Here is a 15121-nt window from a genome sequence, read left to right as displayed (position 1 = left end):
TGATATGGGGAGGAAGACACTACTTACCTGTAGGTAAGCATCAGACTCTTTGTTGACGGATACCCCAGGCCACGTCACAAAGACTTTTGTTTCTAACCGAGACTCAGAACAGCTTGTATAGACCATTTTCATCTTTCAGTGAGAGATTTATGGTATTATTCTTACCTATCTGTTGACAGAAGTACAAGTGTGTTGAACCGGTGACTCGATACTTACGTTCTGGTGACGTGTGTTAGCTGGTGGTAGGTACGAAAAACCTAGGCTGGCTCATTTGGGTTGATTCCTGCTACAACCATCAGGCATCAAAAGCGATGTTTAGCGTTGCTTGTTGTTCAGCGATCCTCCGTGCTATCATTGGTAACTTGAGAATATGATGATGTGCATAACTGCCCCCTGCTGAACACAGCCGTCGGGATTTGGCAAGGCAAGTCTGAGTACTTTGTATACAATCACCTCAATACATGCTATGTGTTGTTTCGCAGCTCGTTGCTTTGTGATATGACGCACTTGCGCTGTACATAAATGATCAAGTATTTGACTCTTTCGACCTGCTGTTCTCAGTCATGCTCTTGTATATATATACATACTAAACAGGTTCCTGTTCGTTGAACATCTGAACAACAGCCAAGGCATCACTGAACACGAACACTTGGAAGTTGCGACCCAGCAGTATTAAAGATCCTCAGACCTTCACCAGAAAAATGGAAAACCCACCATCAACTTCATCAAGTTCCAAGTCCTCTTCAGGTTCTCAACCACTGCACAAACACGAAGCACAACACAAAAACCACAACCACTTTCGACGCGTTTCGAACCATAATCACCAGGACACGATGCCCCGACGCTGGGACAACGATGATGACGAGCGCCTGCCCGAGGGCATGGTGCGAATCGGCTACGATGCCGACACACAAATCTACACCTTCCGTGACGCGGACGGCAGCCTCTGGGAGGGCGAGCCCGGGTGCAGATATGGCAAGCTCCACCGGGTGTCCGCTCCTACTCCAACACGAACGACCGCAAACCTTCCCTCAACGGCTTCTTCTCCTGTAGAAAAGGCCGAAGACCGATCGCGGCGTCAGAGTCAGAAGCTCGATGCGAATGACCTCCTCGTTCGGGACGACGACGAGAGGTCCTCCAAGAATTATAAAAAGAAGAGAGCATCGATGCCGCCGGCTCCACCAGCCACCGCCGCTTCACCTTCGAATTTGAATCATCCCGCTGGACAACCCGGACCGAGCGCAGGCGCTGGAAAGGGAGGGGGCACGCCGGACGGAGCGACCACGCCGCCGGCCAACACTGGCGAAGCAGAGCAACCTGACTCAGGTCGTCTTTCACCAACAACAAAGCGCCGCCTTACCGAGTCTTTCCTGGCAGGCCACTCACCTGACAGCTTCGCCAGTCGAGTGGCCGCCCTCTCACGCTCCAACACAATTACGACCCCCGCCCAGCGGAAGGCGGCGCAAACCTTTGACGAGATCCTCGCCGCAATGCAGCGGTAGAATCTTTTGACACAAAGGTGATAGAACGATATCGCGACGTTGTCCTTGCTAGTACATTTTGACGGTTAAGTGTTAGGAGTAGTGAATCAGGTATGTTTTTGGGTGTTATAATAGGTAAATGATGGGCTAATGATTGACATAGCGATCTGGATGTTTGTTGTTTTCGTGTTTTCAGAAGCTGGGAGTTGGGAATTGGCGGGCCAGGATCCAGCATCGTCCTGCTGGCCGGACAAAGTCGGGCTGTTCTGCTTAACAAACAATTGCCCCTTGACAGCTATCCGTGTCAACAAATCCTCGGCCTTGACGAGTACATCTTCTTCATGTCGCCGGAGTCTATCCCAAACCTAAGCAACAGGCTCGGTCCCGGCGCCCATATGCCCGGCATGGTTTTGATGGAAGAGTTCCACGAGTACTGTGGTACGTCAACTCCAAAGACAGCCGTACATCCATGTGGCTCCATGACCTCAGGAGATTGGTAAGTGAAGTTAATAACAACTTGATGCTAGGGTTCTGAGAAGCAGTCGAACATGTACATAGCTCTAAGTACAGGACAAGCCTTGTTTGTTTGTTACGGCGATACTCTGCCCCACCTAACCTTCCCTTCTTTGGTATGGCTGTGAGGCCGCTGCATCCAACCAAAATACGTCAGATCTGACCCACTCTCCTCGATATCGAGGACTCTCTCCAAGTCAGGACTATCAGTCAGTAACCTCCCTCGCCCTCCCACTAAACTTCAATGCAAATCTGAACCTAGCTTCAAGGATATAAGAGGCCGCTGATCAGGAGAGTTGTAGGAAGGAATCCATGCCTTTTGCCCTTTTCCTTCATTTTGCCCCACTTGAAGTATCGCGCTAACGAACAAACAAGGTTAAGCTGTACATACCCTCAGGTTGTGGTGTGATGAATGTCGAAAATGGAGAAGAAAAAGCAAAAGAAAAGGGGCTCAATCGGGGATCGAACCCGAGACCTCGCACAAACACTGTGTTAAGTGTTGGGTTTTACCCGAAGCGCGAATCATACCACTAGACCATTGAGCCAATTGATGGCAAGAATTGAGAATTTGCAAACCTATAAAAGCTTAACGGGCTGGCTCAGGTAAGGCGGACTTACCCTTGATTCCAATAATTATCATGACAGAGAACTATCAAATGTTGATGGAGGTTGTTAACTAACCAGTCAGATGCCTTCTTTATACACCATTAGAATTAAGGTTGGGAGTGGTCTAGGGATCGACTGTAACTTGCCTAGCATAATGCAAGACGCAAGTCTGTATGGGGATATGGATATATGGAATCATCTGTCATTACCCAACTTTTCCTGTTATTGCTACCAAGACATCTCTCAGCAATCAGGAAGCTACATAGATGAACGTTCGGTAGTGTACTTGCTTCGTTTCATGGTGAGTGATATTGTTGTGGAAGGACATAGGCAAAGACAGAATAGGATGAGCGAGATAGTCTTCTTGATATGCATCATATTCACAGGTTGTAAAAGTCAACTATATACATGAAGTGGTGGTTAATCGACCCATGATCTTCAATGGCGACCTTCGGAGTTCGGACATCTTGTCGTTATCGCCTTAGATGCACTGATAGTAGTAAGGTGCCGAGACACCAGTGCAAGTAGAGCCAGACTGAAGCCAATCCATGTCAGCACATCTGCATCAAACACAAATAGATAGTTAGATTCAACTTACAGCGCAAGTCGTGCAGCCAGTGTATCCCTGGCCGCCGCACTGCCCGTATCTCTGGACCGTGCACCCGGGGGTGCCGCCGCCGCCGCTGCCGCCGGTAGGGCTGGCGGTAGCACTAGTAGCGGGCGACGTCGAGGTGGGGGGCGTGAGTGTTGTAGCCGGGCCAGACCCAACCGCACAAGTCGACTCACACCCAGTGCAGGCGCTACCCGCAACCTTGGTCGAACCGCCGGAATACACCGCCGGGCCGGGCACCGTGTAGCCCGTCATAGCACCATGGATGCTAACCGCCAGACCGGGATCCCGAGCCGAGTAGGCACCGGGGAAGTTGACCGTCGGCGGGGTGGCGCTGCCCGTCCCGCCCGTGACGGTCAGCTGGTAGCAGGTCATGTACAACTGGGCGCCGCCCGAGCTGCTGGCCGCGTGCAGCGCGATGGCCTCGGCGCGGAGGAGGTAGTCGCCCGAGGGAATGTCGGCGGGGATCTTGACGTTCATCTTGCCGCAGCACTTGTTCAGGTCCTTGGTGCCCCAGAAGTCGTCGTCGCCGACCCGGCCCGAGGGGTTCTTGGCCCAGCCGTCCTGGAAGATCTTGAACCACCCGGCAGAACCGTCGGCGCTGGCGGCGTCTGAGACCTTGGACATGTAGACGATGACAGGGCCGTGGTGCGCCCCGCCGATGGCCTCGTTCGCGCAGGATCGGTCGCCGTTTTGCTTGAAGGGGTGTTAGTACGGGGTTCGGGGAGGAAATTCAGGGTCCGCTTTGCATACCTGGTGCATCTCGACGGTCACTGTAGAGCCGGCCCTGACCGGGCACTTGCCGCGGGCGGGGGATGAGCCGGCATTGCAACGCATGGCGGTGGAAGAGACATCGGTGACCGGGGAGTTGGAGCCCGGCAGGCGAGCGCACTGGGAGCCATAGTCCACCCCGTCGACCCAGAGCTGCTGGAAGGTTGCATGGGCGGCAGCGTTCTGCGCCCATAGGGCTGCCACGGCGGCAATGGCGAGAGACTTCATCGTTATTAGATTATTGCTAGTACGACGTTGGAAATCGACTCGGGTGATGCCTGCGTGGGACCAGCTTCTCGGTCTCCTGTGCGCGCCATGGCTCGTTTTATAGATCAGGGGCCCAGGGGCTGGTAGTGCAGGCTTCAACTGGGCATCACGGTCCGCTGTAGGATTTTGGGCTCGACGAGGCCTGCGATGTCACGTCCGCAGCATCCTCCTACGTCTCGTGGTGGCAGACCCGCCGGTCCTCTAATTTCAGGTGTGTCCACGCGCGCCCCACAGCCTGGTTTGACGCATGCTCGGCGGTGCTCAACGGAGGCTCCGTGAACCGATTCGGGAGTTGTACCCCACACAGGTGCAGCACCCGCGGCGTTCTGGGGTGCGCCAGCGCTTCCAAAACAGGACCGTGTTGGACGAGCGATTGGTGGACTGGGTTGCGGTTAAATGGTGGATAAATTAGGACGGCAAGACGGACATGACTGCCGCAACCCACGATCCCAGAAACCGGGTCAGCGACGGACGATGACGTCCCGTCTCGGTTCTGGTGAGTTCTGAAATCCGCTGGAACCTGGATCTCAAGTTAGCATGAGAAAACCGTTTAATTGTACATACACAGCGTTGTAAGTCCTCTAACTCTCGCCTTGTGATCCATCTCTTATGCCCTGGCTCGCAAGTCAAAAGTAAGCATGATTAGCTATTTTCAACATTGCACTAGCAACACCGTTGCCACGTGTCTGAAAATAATACCGAGTGAGATATGTATATATGGCCGCCACCAAGTCCAGTAGCTTTCAGCTTGTACAAAGCCAAGATAGTCTGGCCATGCTGCCGCTAGACACGTGCCACAGCTGTTAGGGATATCCGGGCCGGTGCACTGAGACCTGAAGCTGTTGGGTTTCCTTGGGCGGAAATGATCAGGGCACACTCGTACCTTCGACCAGTTTCGAGACTGCGGGAATCATAAATGGCTCATCAGGTTTTTAATGGTGAGTCGGTGGCAGTGTCCAGGCTTGTTCGCTTTTGACATTGAGATAGGTAGTGTGCTAAGAAAAAGTGTGATTAAGTCGCTAGAAACGAAATATTAGTCTTTATATTCCCAGAACAGAATCCCCAGTTCGATCATTCCACCCACAATTATGATTATCGTCTTGGTATAGGTTATCAGACTCTAGTGATGAGGATACAGGTAAATATAAGCTCGACTGAACGAGGTTTCAGCCAGATATGTAAGAACTGGTCCTGCAGTGCTCACCCTCTCCCAGCAACAATGCGCCGCTCTAGAATGTATAGATAGAAACCCGTGACGAGGGCACCTTGGCCGAAACACACAAAAATTGACACCCAAGATGTCAGCTGAGGGTTAACATACCCGGCGTCCAACAAAAGTAAACATCCTTGAGGCGGTGCTTATTAGAGTCATCGGACGCCCTAGTGTCGAGTCCAGATGCCTGGTCGCGTTCATCCTTCTTTGCATCGACACGTTCGCCAAGTTTATCGAGGACCAACCCTCCGATGGCTGCCCCCACGAAGCCCGGCCTCGCACGGTCAACAACGGCTTGCACGGGCTGGCGGACCGGCGCGGTGTACGTCTCCACCGCAGTGGTAGCAACCTTGGAGGCGACAAACACGCCCACTTCCAGGGGCAGGGTAGTGAGCGACGCACCGCGGAATTTACTCGAGTCGGTCGAGACACTGGCGACGCGAAAGATGGGGCTGCTGCAGAGGACCTTGCGTTTGAAAGAGGAATTATTTGCGTCTTGCCCAGCCGCCGCAGCCGATGGTCCCCCAGTGCAGAGAATCAGACGGAAGTATCCATCCTCGGCGTCCTTGGGGATCCGTAGCACGTGCGTTTCCCTCGCGACGTGCGCCTTCGCTTCGCCGTTCTCTCTGATCAACGCCTTTGCTGCCTTCGTAATGTCTCTTTGCCATGCTCGCGCGGTGTCTGGCTTGAGGTGCTGCGTTTGCAGCTGGGTCGACGGCGTCACATCAAGCCAGCCAGAGGTTGCGTTGAAAAAGGCCTTGACCTTCATGCCGCTGTCGCCTGAGAAGCCACGCTGCTGCAACCAGAGGGTGCGGTCGGCGGGAAGGAGGTGTTCTGGTGAGCTGAAGATGGTGATGGTCACCGAAGTGGAGGGGCCACGGTAGAGTATGAGGGGAGGAGAGTGCCGCAGGATGGTGTAGTGCTTGGTGGACTCGATGGGCTGGGGAATAAGGCCGCCTGCGAAATGCCGCGCTTCTGTGAAGGCATTTTGCAGGAATGCTTTTGTGCTGCTGGCAGAAGGGCCGAAGGTCGAGGCTGAGTTTATCGTTGTCGAGGACGGGGCAGGTGTGACTGTTTCGAAACGCGTTGTTGCGAAACGCGTCAGATCCGGAAGACTCGTTTGCGGCCGGAGGCGGTGATGGGACTCTGGGACCTGAAGGAACAACTCGGGATCTTCTCGGGAGCCGGGCTGCATATGCATCGGAGCGTCGCGGGGCCCATCGGCAAACCTCAACCGGTCCGGGAGTGGGGGCGGCGGTTGGTCGGCCTTTTGTTCTGCGGAACAATCATTGTTGGAACTGGCCGACTGTGTCTGCAGGTTGTTGGGGACCGGCTTCCGCCTGATCTGCATTGGCGTTGCCAGCGCCTGCGTCATTCCTTGGTCCCAGTGTTTAGCACTTAACGCATTTGTTCCATAAGTAAGATACCCAAGTAGGTCACCTTGAAGTCTGTTATGGAATTGGAGTTTGGAAGGGAGAGTTTCTGATGCAAACTCGCTGAGCTCGCCATAGTTACATGCACTGTACTGTATGTACATTAAAAGTGGAGCGTTGCCAATACACTCAAAATGGAGGACAGAACCAACAGCAACAGCCACAAGAGGGCATCGTGCCCTTTCTCGCTTCCTTACTTGATTTTTGATCTTGACACCGTTATCGTCAATTCGGCCAATCCGTCACCATGACGGGACGCGAGTCGGCTGGTCGCTCCTTAGAGGGGCTGCCCTTTGAAGTTCAGCGACTCATTCTCGGGAAGGCGCCAAGCTTGGATGAGCTGCGCACTCTCATCCGGGCCTCGCCGCAGCTATACCGTGTCTATGTTGAAGACCGGCCGCGAATTCTTCGAGCCTTCATATCCAATCTTCTCGAGGACATCATCTTGGACGCCCACGCCGCCTATGTCTCGGGCGAAGACATCTTCCAGTCTAACCGCGGCCACGCAATGCTCTGGGAATTCCTCGACGACTTCCGGCAACGACGCGACTTTGAAGCGCCCGCCGCCCTAGCCGCCCGGCTGTCTGAAAAACAACTCATTGGGATTATTCGTTACCACGCGTCCGTTATCGAGCCTTTGACGGACCGCTACACTGCCTGGGCGACAGCTACTCTGGCCTCCCCGCCGCAAGAGTTAAAGTATGAGTTAGAGGAGTGGCCACTCACTTCCATCCGCGACATGGACAGGCGGCGAATCCAGCGGGCCTTTTACCACTTCCAACTGTTCTGCAATGTTTCTGGGAGAAGGGTTTCTCACAGCTCTGGACGCTCCTCATGCATCCACGATCCGTCCGAGTGCTGGCGCGTGCTTACCATCTTTCCTGAATACCAATTCGAGGCGATACGCTGCGTTCACACCTTCGCCAGGGTTAAATACAGGTCCGTCCATGAAAACCCGTGGTTGTACTCTTTAGAGAATTCTATAGATGCGCATTATGATCCTTGTAAGTGTAAGCGCTCGATATTCCCTAATCACATAATCTAACTCACGATTCAGTCTACAGGCAGCGATTCAAGTCTGTGATGCTCGGCGAGGGTCTTGATCTCTTGTTGGCCATGTTTCAGACCGAGGACCAAGATAGCCCGGAGGTAGCAAGCATACTTTGCTCCAAGCTTGAAGCATCTGCGCATGAATACCCGGATGCTTCAGGCCATGGCGACTTCATACTCGAGGCAGTCGAGGAGCCCATGCAGATGAGACGCGCAGATGGTAGTACCGAGATTATCGGATGGCGCGCAAGACGACTAGTTGGAAAAAATCCGTTGGAGCGGGAAGCACTGGATTCACCGCCCTTTCACCCCTTGCCACTTCTGTACTTTCCAGGATATCTACGTCTTCAGACTCTTCACCAATCTCTTCATCAATCTCTTCGGTAACTTGTGCACCGGACCTTTTAGCTCTGGACCGGCAGGGTATATGTCATGATTGATGTGGGACACGCCGCGTCTGAAATCATCAGAGCATAAATGTATATGGAGGACAACGGACGCAATGGTCAGATGGTAAATGAGAACACTTAAGGTAGAGAGCGATGCTTTCCGAGATATCTGGCACTGATTATTCACGGCGGTGCCGACTGCTAGTACGTGAGTAATGATTGATTTACACAGAAATATCTAGCAGGCTCTAGGATATAGGCAGGTGTTGAGGGGTATAGGCTAGGAGCTAAGGGGGAGGTTAATGAACACCCTCACCGTCTATGCCAATATAAGCGGATAGTGTCAGAACGGGTATCAGAGATCGGCATGGGCTCACATGTATCCATGTGTCAGCGTGGCATCATGATCCTTCCCGATTCCCGAGTCCCGATTCTCTCCGCGGATTCGGCCCCACTGCTGGATTCCCAAGATTCAAGCCGGGCTCGCTTTTCTCTTCCCTCCGTCCGCTTTCATCATTCCCTTCCCATACTCCAACATCATCAATGGCGACCCAGAACGAGATAATTCCCCTCGAGTCCTTCCCTGACTCAAACCCAACCCCTGCCTTGGCACCCATATCGCGCAAGAAACAAGCCGCCGTGCTTTCCTCCGCCTTCGTGGCCATAGCCCTAACAATCGGCTATAATCAATGCTTTGGCGTGTTCCAAGAGTACTATGTCTCATCTAGCCAAGACGTCCTAGTGCCCTCCCCAGCTTCACAGCCATCACCGCCGACGGCTCTGCTCACTTTCGTGGGCACGCTGTGCTACGGCCTGACTTGGGCGGGCGGTGTCATTGTCAATCCTGTGATATCACGTATTGAGCATGGCATTTGGGGCCCGGCTACGGCATCAAGCCGGCTACGCACCCGCAGGCTCTTGCGCCTCCTGACGCCGAGGACAGTCACCATATCAGGGGTTCTCTTAGTGTCCGCTGGGCTCACGCTAGCCTCCATCAGCAGCTCCATCTGGCAACTCTTGCTTACCCAAGGGTTTCTGGTTGGCCTCGGGATGTCGCTCATCTATTTCCCGCTTCTTGCCCCCGCGCCTGAGTATTTCACTAGGCATCGAGCCACGGCCATGGGGTTTGTACGTATCCCCCCACTAACCAGACACTGACGGGACTGCCGCTAATATCCCTATGCGCGATTAGATTCTCGCAGGTGGCGGCATAGGCGGTCTGATACTCTCCCCCGCGCTCCGCGCGCTTCTCAGTCTTGTCGGCGGGCGCTGGACCCTCAGGATCTATGCCATCTTCAACCTTGTCGTCGGTCTTCCAATCGCCTGGGCAGTGCCGCGGAGCCGATTTGCAGCCGGCCAAACCACAGACGACCCGGACAGGCCCAACACGCACGTCTCCCGCGCCCTGGCCGCAAGGCCAACCTTCCTCTTTTCCGCAGCCGCTGCCTTCCTCCAAGCAGCCGGCGCCCAACTGCCACTGTCGTTTATCCCCTCGTACACGGTGGTCCTCGGCCTCAGTGCCTCCAACGGCGCCAGTTTCCTCGCAGCCAGCAACGCCATCAATGCCGTCTCACGCGTGCTGACGGGCTACGCCGGCGATCGTCTCGGCAGGCAAAACACCCTTGTCCTGACGCTCCTGGTTGCGGCGTCCAGCGTCTTTGCCTTCTGGCTGTCGAGCGTCCAGGCAGCTGCTGCTGGGTCCTCTTCGGCTTCGCTCTGGTTGGCGTTCATTGTCCTGTACAGCCTCTCAGCGGGCGGATACTATGCGCTGTTTCCGGCGCTCATTGCTGAGGTTTTTGGGATCAGGCAGTATGCGGCTGTGAATGCGTTTATCCTTTTTGTGCGAGGGTTGGGGACGATGTTTGGGAGTCCTGTTGGCGGGCAGCTGCTAGGGAACTCGGAAGACGGGACGAAAGCGTATGCGAGCGTCGCGTACTGGGATGGCGCGCTGTTGATGGGCGCGACCCTGTGTTGCGTTGGGGTGAGGTGGGCGGATGGGAAGGGGAAAGGGTGGAAGTGGGTTGCCTGAGCTTGCCTCGTCCAGGAAGGACTGGGCAAGTGTTCAACTCGGCACTCGCGTCTCATGGAGTCACAATACCACGGTGTTGCGCAGGAAAGAATCGCTTCGAACGCCGGGTCTGCGAGTAACATAAAGTAAATCATTAACAGGTCAGAAAGAACGTTGAGACCTTCAAACTTCGTCTCTTCTAGTATTCACGCTCTGTTTAGTAAAACACTTGCGATGGTACTGGAAGTCAGCAGATTTTAGTTCGTTGAGCACCAGCTTGATGCTACAGTGGCCGACTTTCAGGTCCTCGCCTCGCACGGAAGAGGGATTTCAAGGTCCGCTAGAGTCGGGAGGTCAGTCCAGCCCCAAGAAAGTGTTCGCGTTGCTTGTGACCGAGCTACGATCCAGCACAGAAACGCTGATGTAGCATTTGATGGGAAGCCGAAGAGCATCAGGGGCAAAGTTTCATCAGTTGTCCATGGCTCCATGTTGTTGGTGAATTGGTGTTGTTGAAGTTCAGGGTTAGATATGCAGCCTAAAGTCACGTGATCATTCCTTGACCGTTGCGCACAGGCCAATCAAAGGATTGCATCACCCAAGCTCCCCACCATGGTTGATTGGCCGACAGGCGATTTATTTTGGGGTTTTTGATTTCGATGATCATCACTACCAGAGGGAAAACCTCATCTAATCCAGTCCGCTTCATTCGCCGCTTAACTTGCTGTTTGCTCTTGCAGACGCGACTTTCACCCTTACTACTGCCTGCTTATTCGCGGCCGCTAGTCGTCCTGTTTGGACCAACCAGCGACCTTCTACAGTTCTCCATAAACTTTGAGTCAAGATGGGTGAATCTAGGTCCGTCCTGCCTGATTTCCGTATTTGTAACGCCCGAGAAGGTGTCTTGGGAAAGCTGAATCCAACTAAATGAGCTACGCGTACAGGCAAGAGCTCGTGCAATGGCTCAACAGCCTCCTCCAACTCAACATCACCAAGGTTGAGCAGTGTGGAACAGGGTATTTCGTGCCCCTCCCCCACCCTTTGTAACTGTGAAACTGACCATGCGATCCGTCCCAGTGCCGCGCTCTGCCAGGTCTACGACAGCATCTTCCTCGACGTTCCCATGTCCCGCGTCAAGTTCAACGTTAATACCGAATATGCGTACATCCAGAATTTCAAGATCCTTCAGAGTGAGTTGCCATGCCGCTCGCCGCCCCATCATCCGGATGCGCTGTGCTGACGATACCCTCCCGGGCAGATACCTTTACGAAGCACAATATCGACCGGTCCATCCCCGTCGAGTCGCTCGTCAAGTGCAAGATGCAGGACAACCTGGAGTTTCTCCAGTGGACAAAGAAGTTCTGGGACCAGTACTACCCGGGCGGCGAGTACGATGCTGTTGGCAGACGGAAAGGCAGTACAATGGGAAGCAGCACTGGAACTGGCGCTGGAGCTGGAGCTGGAGCGGCACCGCGTGTCCCGAGTGGCGGGGCGAGACGGGGCGTAACACCCACCACCGGACCTCGGACTGCCGTCAAGCCCGCAGCCACAGCGGCCACCGCCGCTTTGCAGCAGGAGAACGCCACGCTGAAGGAGACAGTTGTCGGCTTGGAGCGTGAGCGCGACTTTTACTTTGCTAAGCTTCGGGACATTGAGCTTCTGGTCCAACAGGCTGTTGAGGAAGATCCCGAGCTCGAGAAGCAAGAAGACGGGCTCGTCAAACAGATTCAGAATATCCTCTACTCGACCGAAGAAGGGTTTGAGATTCCCGAGGCGGAGCAGCTGGATGACCAAGAGACGTTCTGATGGGCGAGGGCATCTTATGGGGTGGGGGCGGCCTAACAGACTGGCAGAGCGTGCCTGGCAGAGACTATGGGGAGGTAATTTTTCGGACCACGAGTTACGGACCGAGTACACGATGCATATGACATGGAGCGCGATTGGTAGTGGCTAAAAGGGGCTCACGTTTGTGAGAGTTGCCCTCTATACCCTTGCACTATTTTGGTGCTACTCCATCGACTCTCCGGCGTTTTCCATAGCCTGCGTACAGATATTGTCGATACGAGATGGACTTATAGATTGAGTTCAAAACACCATCCATTACCAGCTGAGGGTTTGGAATCTGACCTCTGCAGAGGACGGGGGTCCAACGTACTTTAAGATGGTTGTCTGTGTATACTTGTATGTATTGTAGAAGCGATTGTGGATCAACTGACATTCCCGGCACGTAGGCGCCGTGCTAGGAAAAGAAGAGAATTGGAGAGGAAGAACTGGTAAAAGGAAAACAACGACTTGATGATAAGATCTGAGGGCAAATATGAAAGCAGCTTTCATGATACATGGTGACGCTGGAGGGACCAAGAGAGGGTTCAGCTGGTGGAAGACAGGGCGATGGGGCGATGGGGCGATGGGGCGATGCGCTGAACAGCTGTGGGGCCACTCACCCAACCAGACCTGAAGCTCGATCCGGCAACCGATGACACCAACGATCCCGTGCCAACCGCTGCACATTACCTAGGACTCAGGAGTCTACATTGTCATCATACCCTTTTCACAGTCGGACCTACAGTTCCTTCTGCCCTATTTCTCCTTTTTTCGAGATACCCTTTGTTTTACTGCCCCATTTCCCACTTGACGCTCTACGCACTGGCTAGGTTTACAGAGGCCCAAGCCAAGCAATCGACACCGCCGCATCCTCCCATCGTCCGAAACACCAGAGGCACGTGTCCAACCAACCGTCGGAGCAACGAACTCTCCCAGAAGCTTCAGATCACCACCGGCGAACTCATAAAAGAAAGTCATCTGCATCTCCTCGACGCAAAGCCCTCGAACTACAACTCCGTTGACACACTCTCCCCGATACCCCATCCGACCTGCGTACAGCCCAGGCTGCGCCCAACACCAACAACCGTCCAAGCGGCCCAACCACGATGGCGCCCCCCTTAGAAATCTCCATCCCCACCACCTCAGTCTACACTCCCCCAGCCGACGACGACACCCACAAATCCCGCAAGCCCTACACCCTCTACAACCTAACCATCCGCCTGCCACTGCGCTCTTTCGTGGTCCAAAAGCGCTACTCCGACTTCGCCTCCCTACACAGCGAACTAACACGACAAGCGGGCGGCGTCCCACCTCCCTGCCCTCTACCCGCCAAATCCTGGTTCCGCTCGACCGTCAGCTCGCCCGAGTTCACCGAGGACCGGCGCGCGGGACTCGAACGCTATCTCCGCGCCATCGCCGAGCCCCCCGACCGCCGCTGGCGCGACACCCCCGCCTGGCGCGCCTTCCTCAACCTGCCCCCTGCCGGGTCCGTGTCGGTCTCGGGGTTGAGTGTCGACGGCCGCGCGGTGGGCCTGCGTGAGCAGAACATGGCTGCCGGTGCTGCGGACCCCGGTACATGGCTTGATATGCACCGTGAACTGAAGGCTGCGCTGCATGATGCGAGAGTTGCGCTGGGCAGGAGGGATAATGCGTTGGAGAATGGTACAAGGGTGGAGGCGGGCGCGCAGGCGAAGCGGGCGTTGATTAAGGCTGGGAGTTTGCTTGCTGCCTTAGGGGATGGGTTGGCGGTGTTGAAGGAGGGGAAGAGGCTTGGAGAGGGCGAGCTCAGGCGCAGGAGGGATCTGATTGCTGCGGCCAGGGTGGAGAGGGACGGGTTGGACAAGCTGAGCTCGAGCATGGCGGTTGGGGGCGGGGCTGCGGGCGGGTCGGAAGGAGGGGTTGCGACCGCGAGTGACAGGGCTGCGCTGTTAGGCGGCGGCGGTGGTGGTGGGAAACAGAGCATGTCAAGACCCGCGGGCAGGGTGCTGGGCGGCGCGCCGCTGCCCGAGACTGAGCGGACGAGGGAGCTGGACAATGAAGGGATGGTGCAGCTGCAGAGGGATGTCATGCAGGAGCAGGACGCCGAGGTGGAGGCGCTGGCGCGGATCGTGCGCCGGCAAAAGGAGATGGGTCTTGCCATCAACGACGAGGTCAACCGCCAGATTGACATGCTGGACAAGCTGAATGAGGACGTCGACGTCGTGGGCCGCAAGCTCGGCGTCGCTAAGGACCGCGTCAAGCGGCTATGACGGGAATCGCCGCCTCCCGAGGATCGGATGGATGTGGGTGTGGTGGTGGCGTCCGCTGTTGACTCTGTTGGGGAGTCTTCTATCGAGACCTCCAGCACCGTAACGACGACGGCCACGTCGATAGAGGCGGAGGCCGCGGCGCCGGAGGGAAAGACGGGGGAACAACAACAATCGGGAGGCGGCGCCATTGACGCCGTGTTTTTGCTAATCGTTCAAGTCGTTTTAGCCGGCGTCCAGGGGTTTGCGGTGCTTGAGTGGCTACTAGGCAGGGTGTCGGAGGCGTTGGCTTGGGCTGTTGAACTGTGCATTCTTTGGGTGCAGCCTTCGGATTGAGCTGTGCTGGGAGATGGTAGAGGTCTGGATGTCTATAGCATACATGATGGACTGATGTGCGACTAGATTGTATGGGTTGCTAGGGGTTTGGACATGGAAGCGATTGTCTTATCACTTGTTTGCATAGGGAGCTTTGGAGTTCTGATTTGCTCTTTTACTCTGCTCTCACCACGTTGTTCTTCGAGCTGGGCGGTGTAATAGGGACAGGATGGTATGAGATGCTACTAAGAAGAGTTTCTAGTATCCCTCTCACTGAGAGTGAGTTCATCGGTTCAATTTTGGAGCAATGTATAGGTGGTCTGGTCCAGGTGTCACTAACAACACTGCTACATGAATGCTCTAGGCTGCATCATGTATTCCCACTATCCCTACTGACA

At 55.0% G+C, this 15121-nt stretch overlaps 8 protein-coding genes and 1 non-coding gene across 9 annotated transcripts; 6 read left to right on the top strand and 3 right to left on the bottom strand.

The window, feature by feature from the left end:
• Nucleotides 1–833: 833 nt before the first annotated feature.
• On the top strand, nucleotides 834–1502 carry N656DRAFT_767371 (uncharacterized protein; the record flags this gene model as incomplete). Its single annotated transcript, XM_064813553.1, has 1 exon — nucleotides 834–1502. The coding sequence occupies one exon, from the start codon at nucleotides 834–836 to the stop codon at nucleotides 1500–1502; it is 669 nt and encodes a 222-aa protein (XP_064671971.1).
• A 939-nt stretch (nucleotides 1503–2441) lies between these two features.
• On the bottom strand, nucleotides 2442–2539 carry N656DRAFT_t47. The gene has a single exon. It is a non-coding gene; the product is annotated as a tRNA-Pro (tRNA).
• A 251-nt stretch (nucleotides 2540–2790) lies between these two features.
• On the bottom strand, nucleotides 2791–4697 carry N656DRAFT_777603 (carbohydrate-binding module family 1 protein). The gene is made up of 3 exons (XM_064814851.1): nucleotides 3964–4697; nucleotides 3199–3906; nucleotides 2791–3135 (listed from the first exon to the last, which is right to left on the bottom strand). Exons 1-3 carry the CDS (start codon nucleotides 4207–4209, stop codon nucleotides 3082–3084), a joined length of 1008 nt encoding a protein of 335 aa, XP_064671970.1. The 5' UTR covers nucleotides 4210–4697; the 3' UTR covers nucleotides 2791–3081.
• Nucleotides 4698–5259: 562 nt separating this feature from the next.
• On the bottom strand, nucleotides 5260–6944 carry N656DRAFT_828141 (uncharacterized protein; the record flags this gene model as incomplete). Its single annotated transcript, XM_064818524.1, has 2 exons — nucleotides 5570–6944; nucleotides 5260–5267 (listed from the first exon to the last, which is right to left on the bottom strand). Exons 1-2 carry the CDS (start codon nucleotides 6834–6836, stop codon nucleotides 5260–5262), a joined length of 1275 nt encoding a protein of 424 aa, XP_064671969.1. The 5' UTR covers nucleotides 6837–6944.
• Nucleotides 6945–7141: 197 nt separating this feature from the next.
• N656DRAFT_767368 (uncharacterized protein) lies at nucleotides 7142–7978 on the top strand (the record flags this gene model as incomplete). Its single annotated transcript, XM_064813552.1, has 3 exons — nucleotides 7142–7822; nucleotides 7881–7898; nucleotides 7952–7978. The coding sequence occupies 3 exons, from the start codon at nucleotides 7142–7144 to the stop codon at nucleotides 7976–7978; spliced, it is 726 nt and encodes a 241-aa protein (XP_064671968.1).
• Nucleotides 7979–8876: 898 nt separating this feature from the next.
• Nucleotides 8877–10362, top strand: N656DRAFT_705997 (MFS general substrate transporter; the record flags this gene model as incomplete). Its single annotated transcript, XM_064811319.1, has 2 exons — nucleotides 8877–9371; nucleotides 9526–10362. 2 exons carry the CDS (start codon nucleotides 8877–8879, stop codon nucleotides 10360–10362), a joined length of 1332 nt encoding a protein of 443 aa, XP_064671967.1.
• Nucleotides 10363–11182: 820 nt separating this feature from the next.
• On the top strand, nucleotides 11183–12144 carry N656DRAFT_788585 (uncharacterized protein; the record flags this gene model as incomplete). The annotated part of the gene is made up of 4 exons (XM_064816702.1): nucleotides 11183–11196; nucleotides 11283–11354; nucleotides 11416–11528; nucleotides 11597–12144. The coding sequence occupies 4 exons, from the start codon at nucleotides 11183–11185 to the stop codon at nucleotides 12142–12144; spliced, it is 747 nt and encodes a 248-aa protein (XP_064671966.1).
• Nucleotides 12145–13268: 1124 nt separating this feature from the next.
• N656DRAFT_706186 (Phox-like protein) lies at nucleotides 13269–14411 on the top strand (the record flags this gene model as incomplete). Its single annotated transcript, XM_064811335.1, has 2 exons — nucleotides 13269–13910; nucleotides 13947–14411. The coding sequence occupies 2 exons, from the start codon at nucleotides 13269–13271 to the stop codon at nucleotides 14409–14411; spliced, it is 1107 nt and encodes a 368-aa protein (XP_064671965.1).
• A 27-nt stretch (nucleotides 14412–14438) lies between these two features.
• On the top strand, nucleotides 14439–14744 carry N656DRAFT_796861 (uncharacterized protein; the record flags this gene model as incomplete). The annotated part of the gene is made up of 1 exon (XM_064817574.1): nucleotides 14439–14744. The coding sequence occupies one exon, from the start codon at nucleotides 14439–14441 to the stop codon at nucleotides 14742–14744; it is 306 nt and encodes a 101-aa protein (XP_064671964.1).
• Nucleotides 14745–15121: the final 377 nt, after the last annotated feature.

This window comes from Canariomyces notabilis, assembly GCF_033297395.1.
Source record: "Canariomyces notabilis strain CBS 508.74 unplaced genomic scaffold N656scaffold_6, whole genome shotgun sequence".
NCBI lineage: Eukaryota > Fungi > Ascomycota > Sordariomycetes > Sordariales > Chaetomiaceae > Canariomyces > Canariomyces notabilis.
Note: the sequence above shows the minus strand (reverse complement) of the source record. Positions and strands in the feature narration are given on the sequence as shown.

Bases quoted from the DNA above. Each gene is read 5' to 3' on its own strand.
- N656DRAFT_777603 (XM_064814851.1), bottom strand. From the start codon at position 4,209: ATGAAGTCTCTCGCCATTGCCGCCGTGGCAGCCCTATGGGCGCAGAAC. The intron at 3,907-3,963 runs GTATGCAAAGCG...CACCCCTTCAAG, and splicing joins TGACCGTCGAGATGCACCAG to CAAAACGGCGACCGATCCTG. The intron at 3,136-3,198 runs GTAAGTTGAATC...GATTGGCTTCAG, and splicing joins CTGGCTGCACGACTTGCGCT to TCTGGCTCTACTTGCACTGG.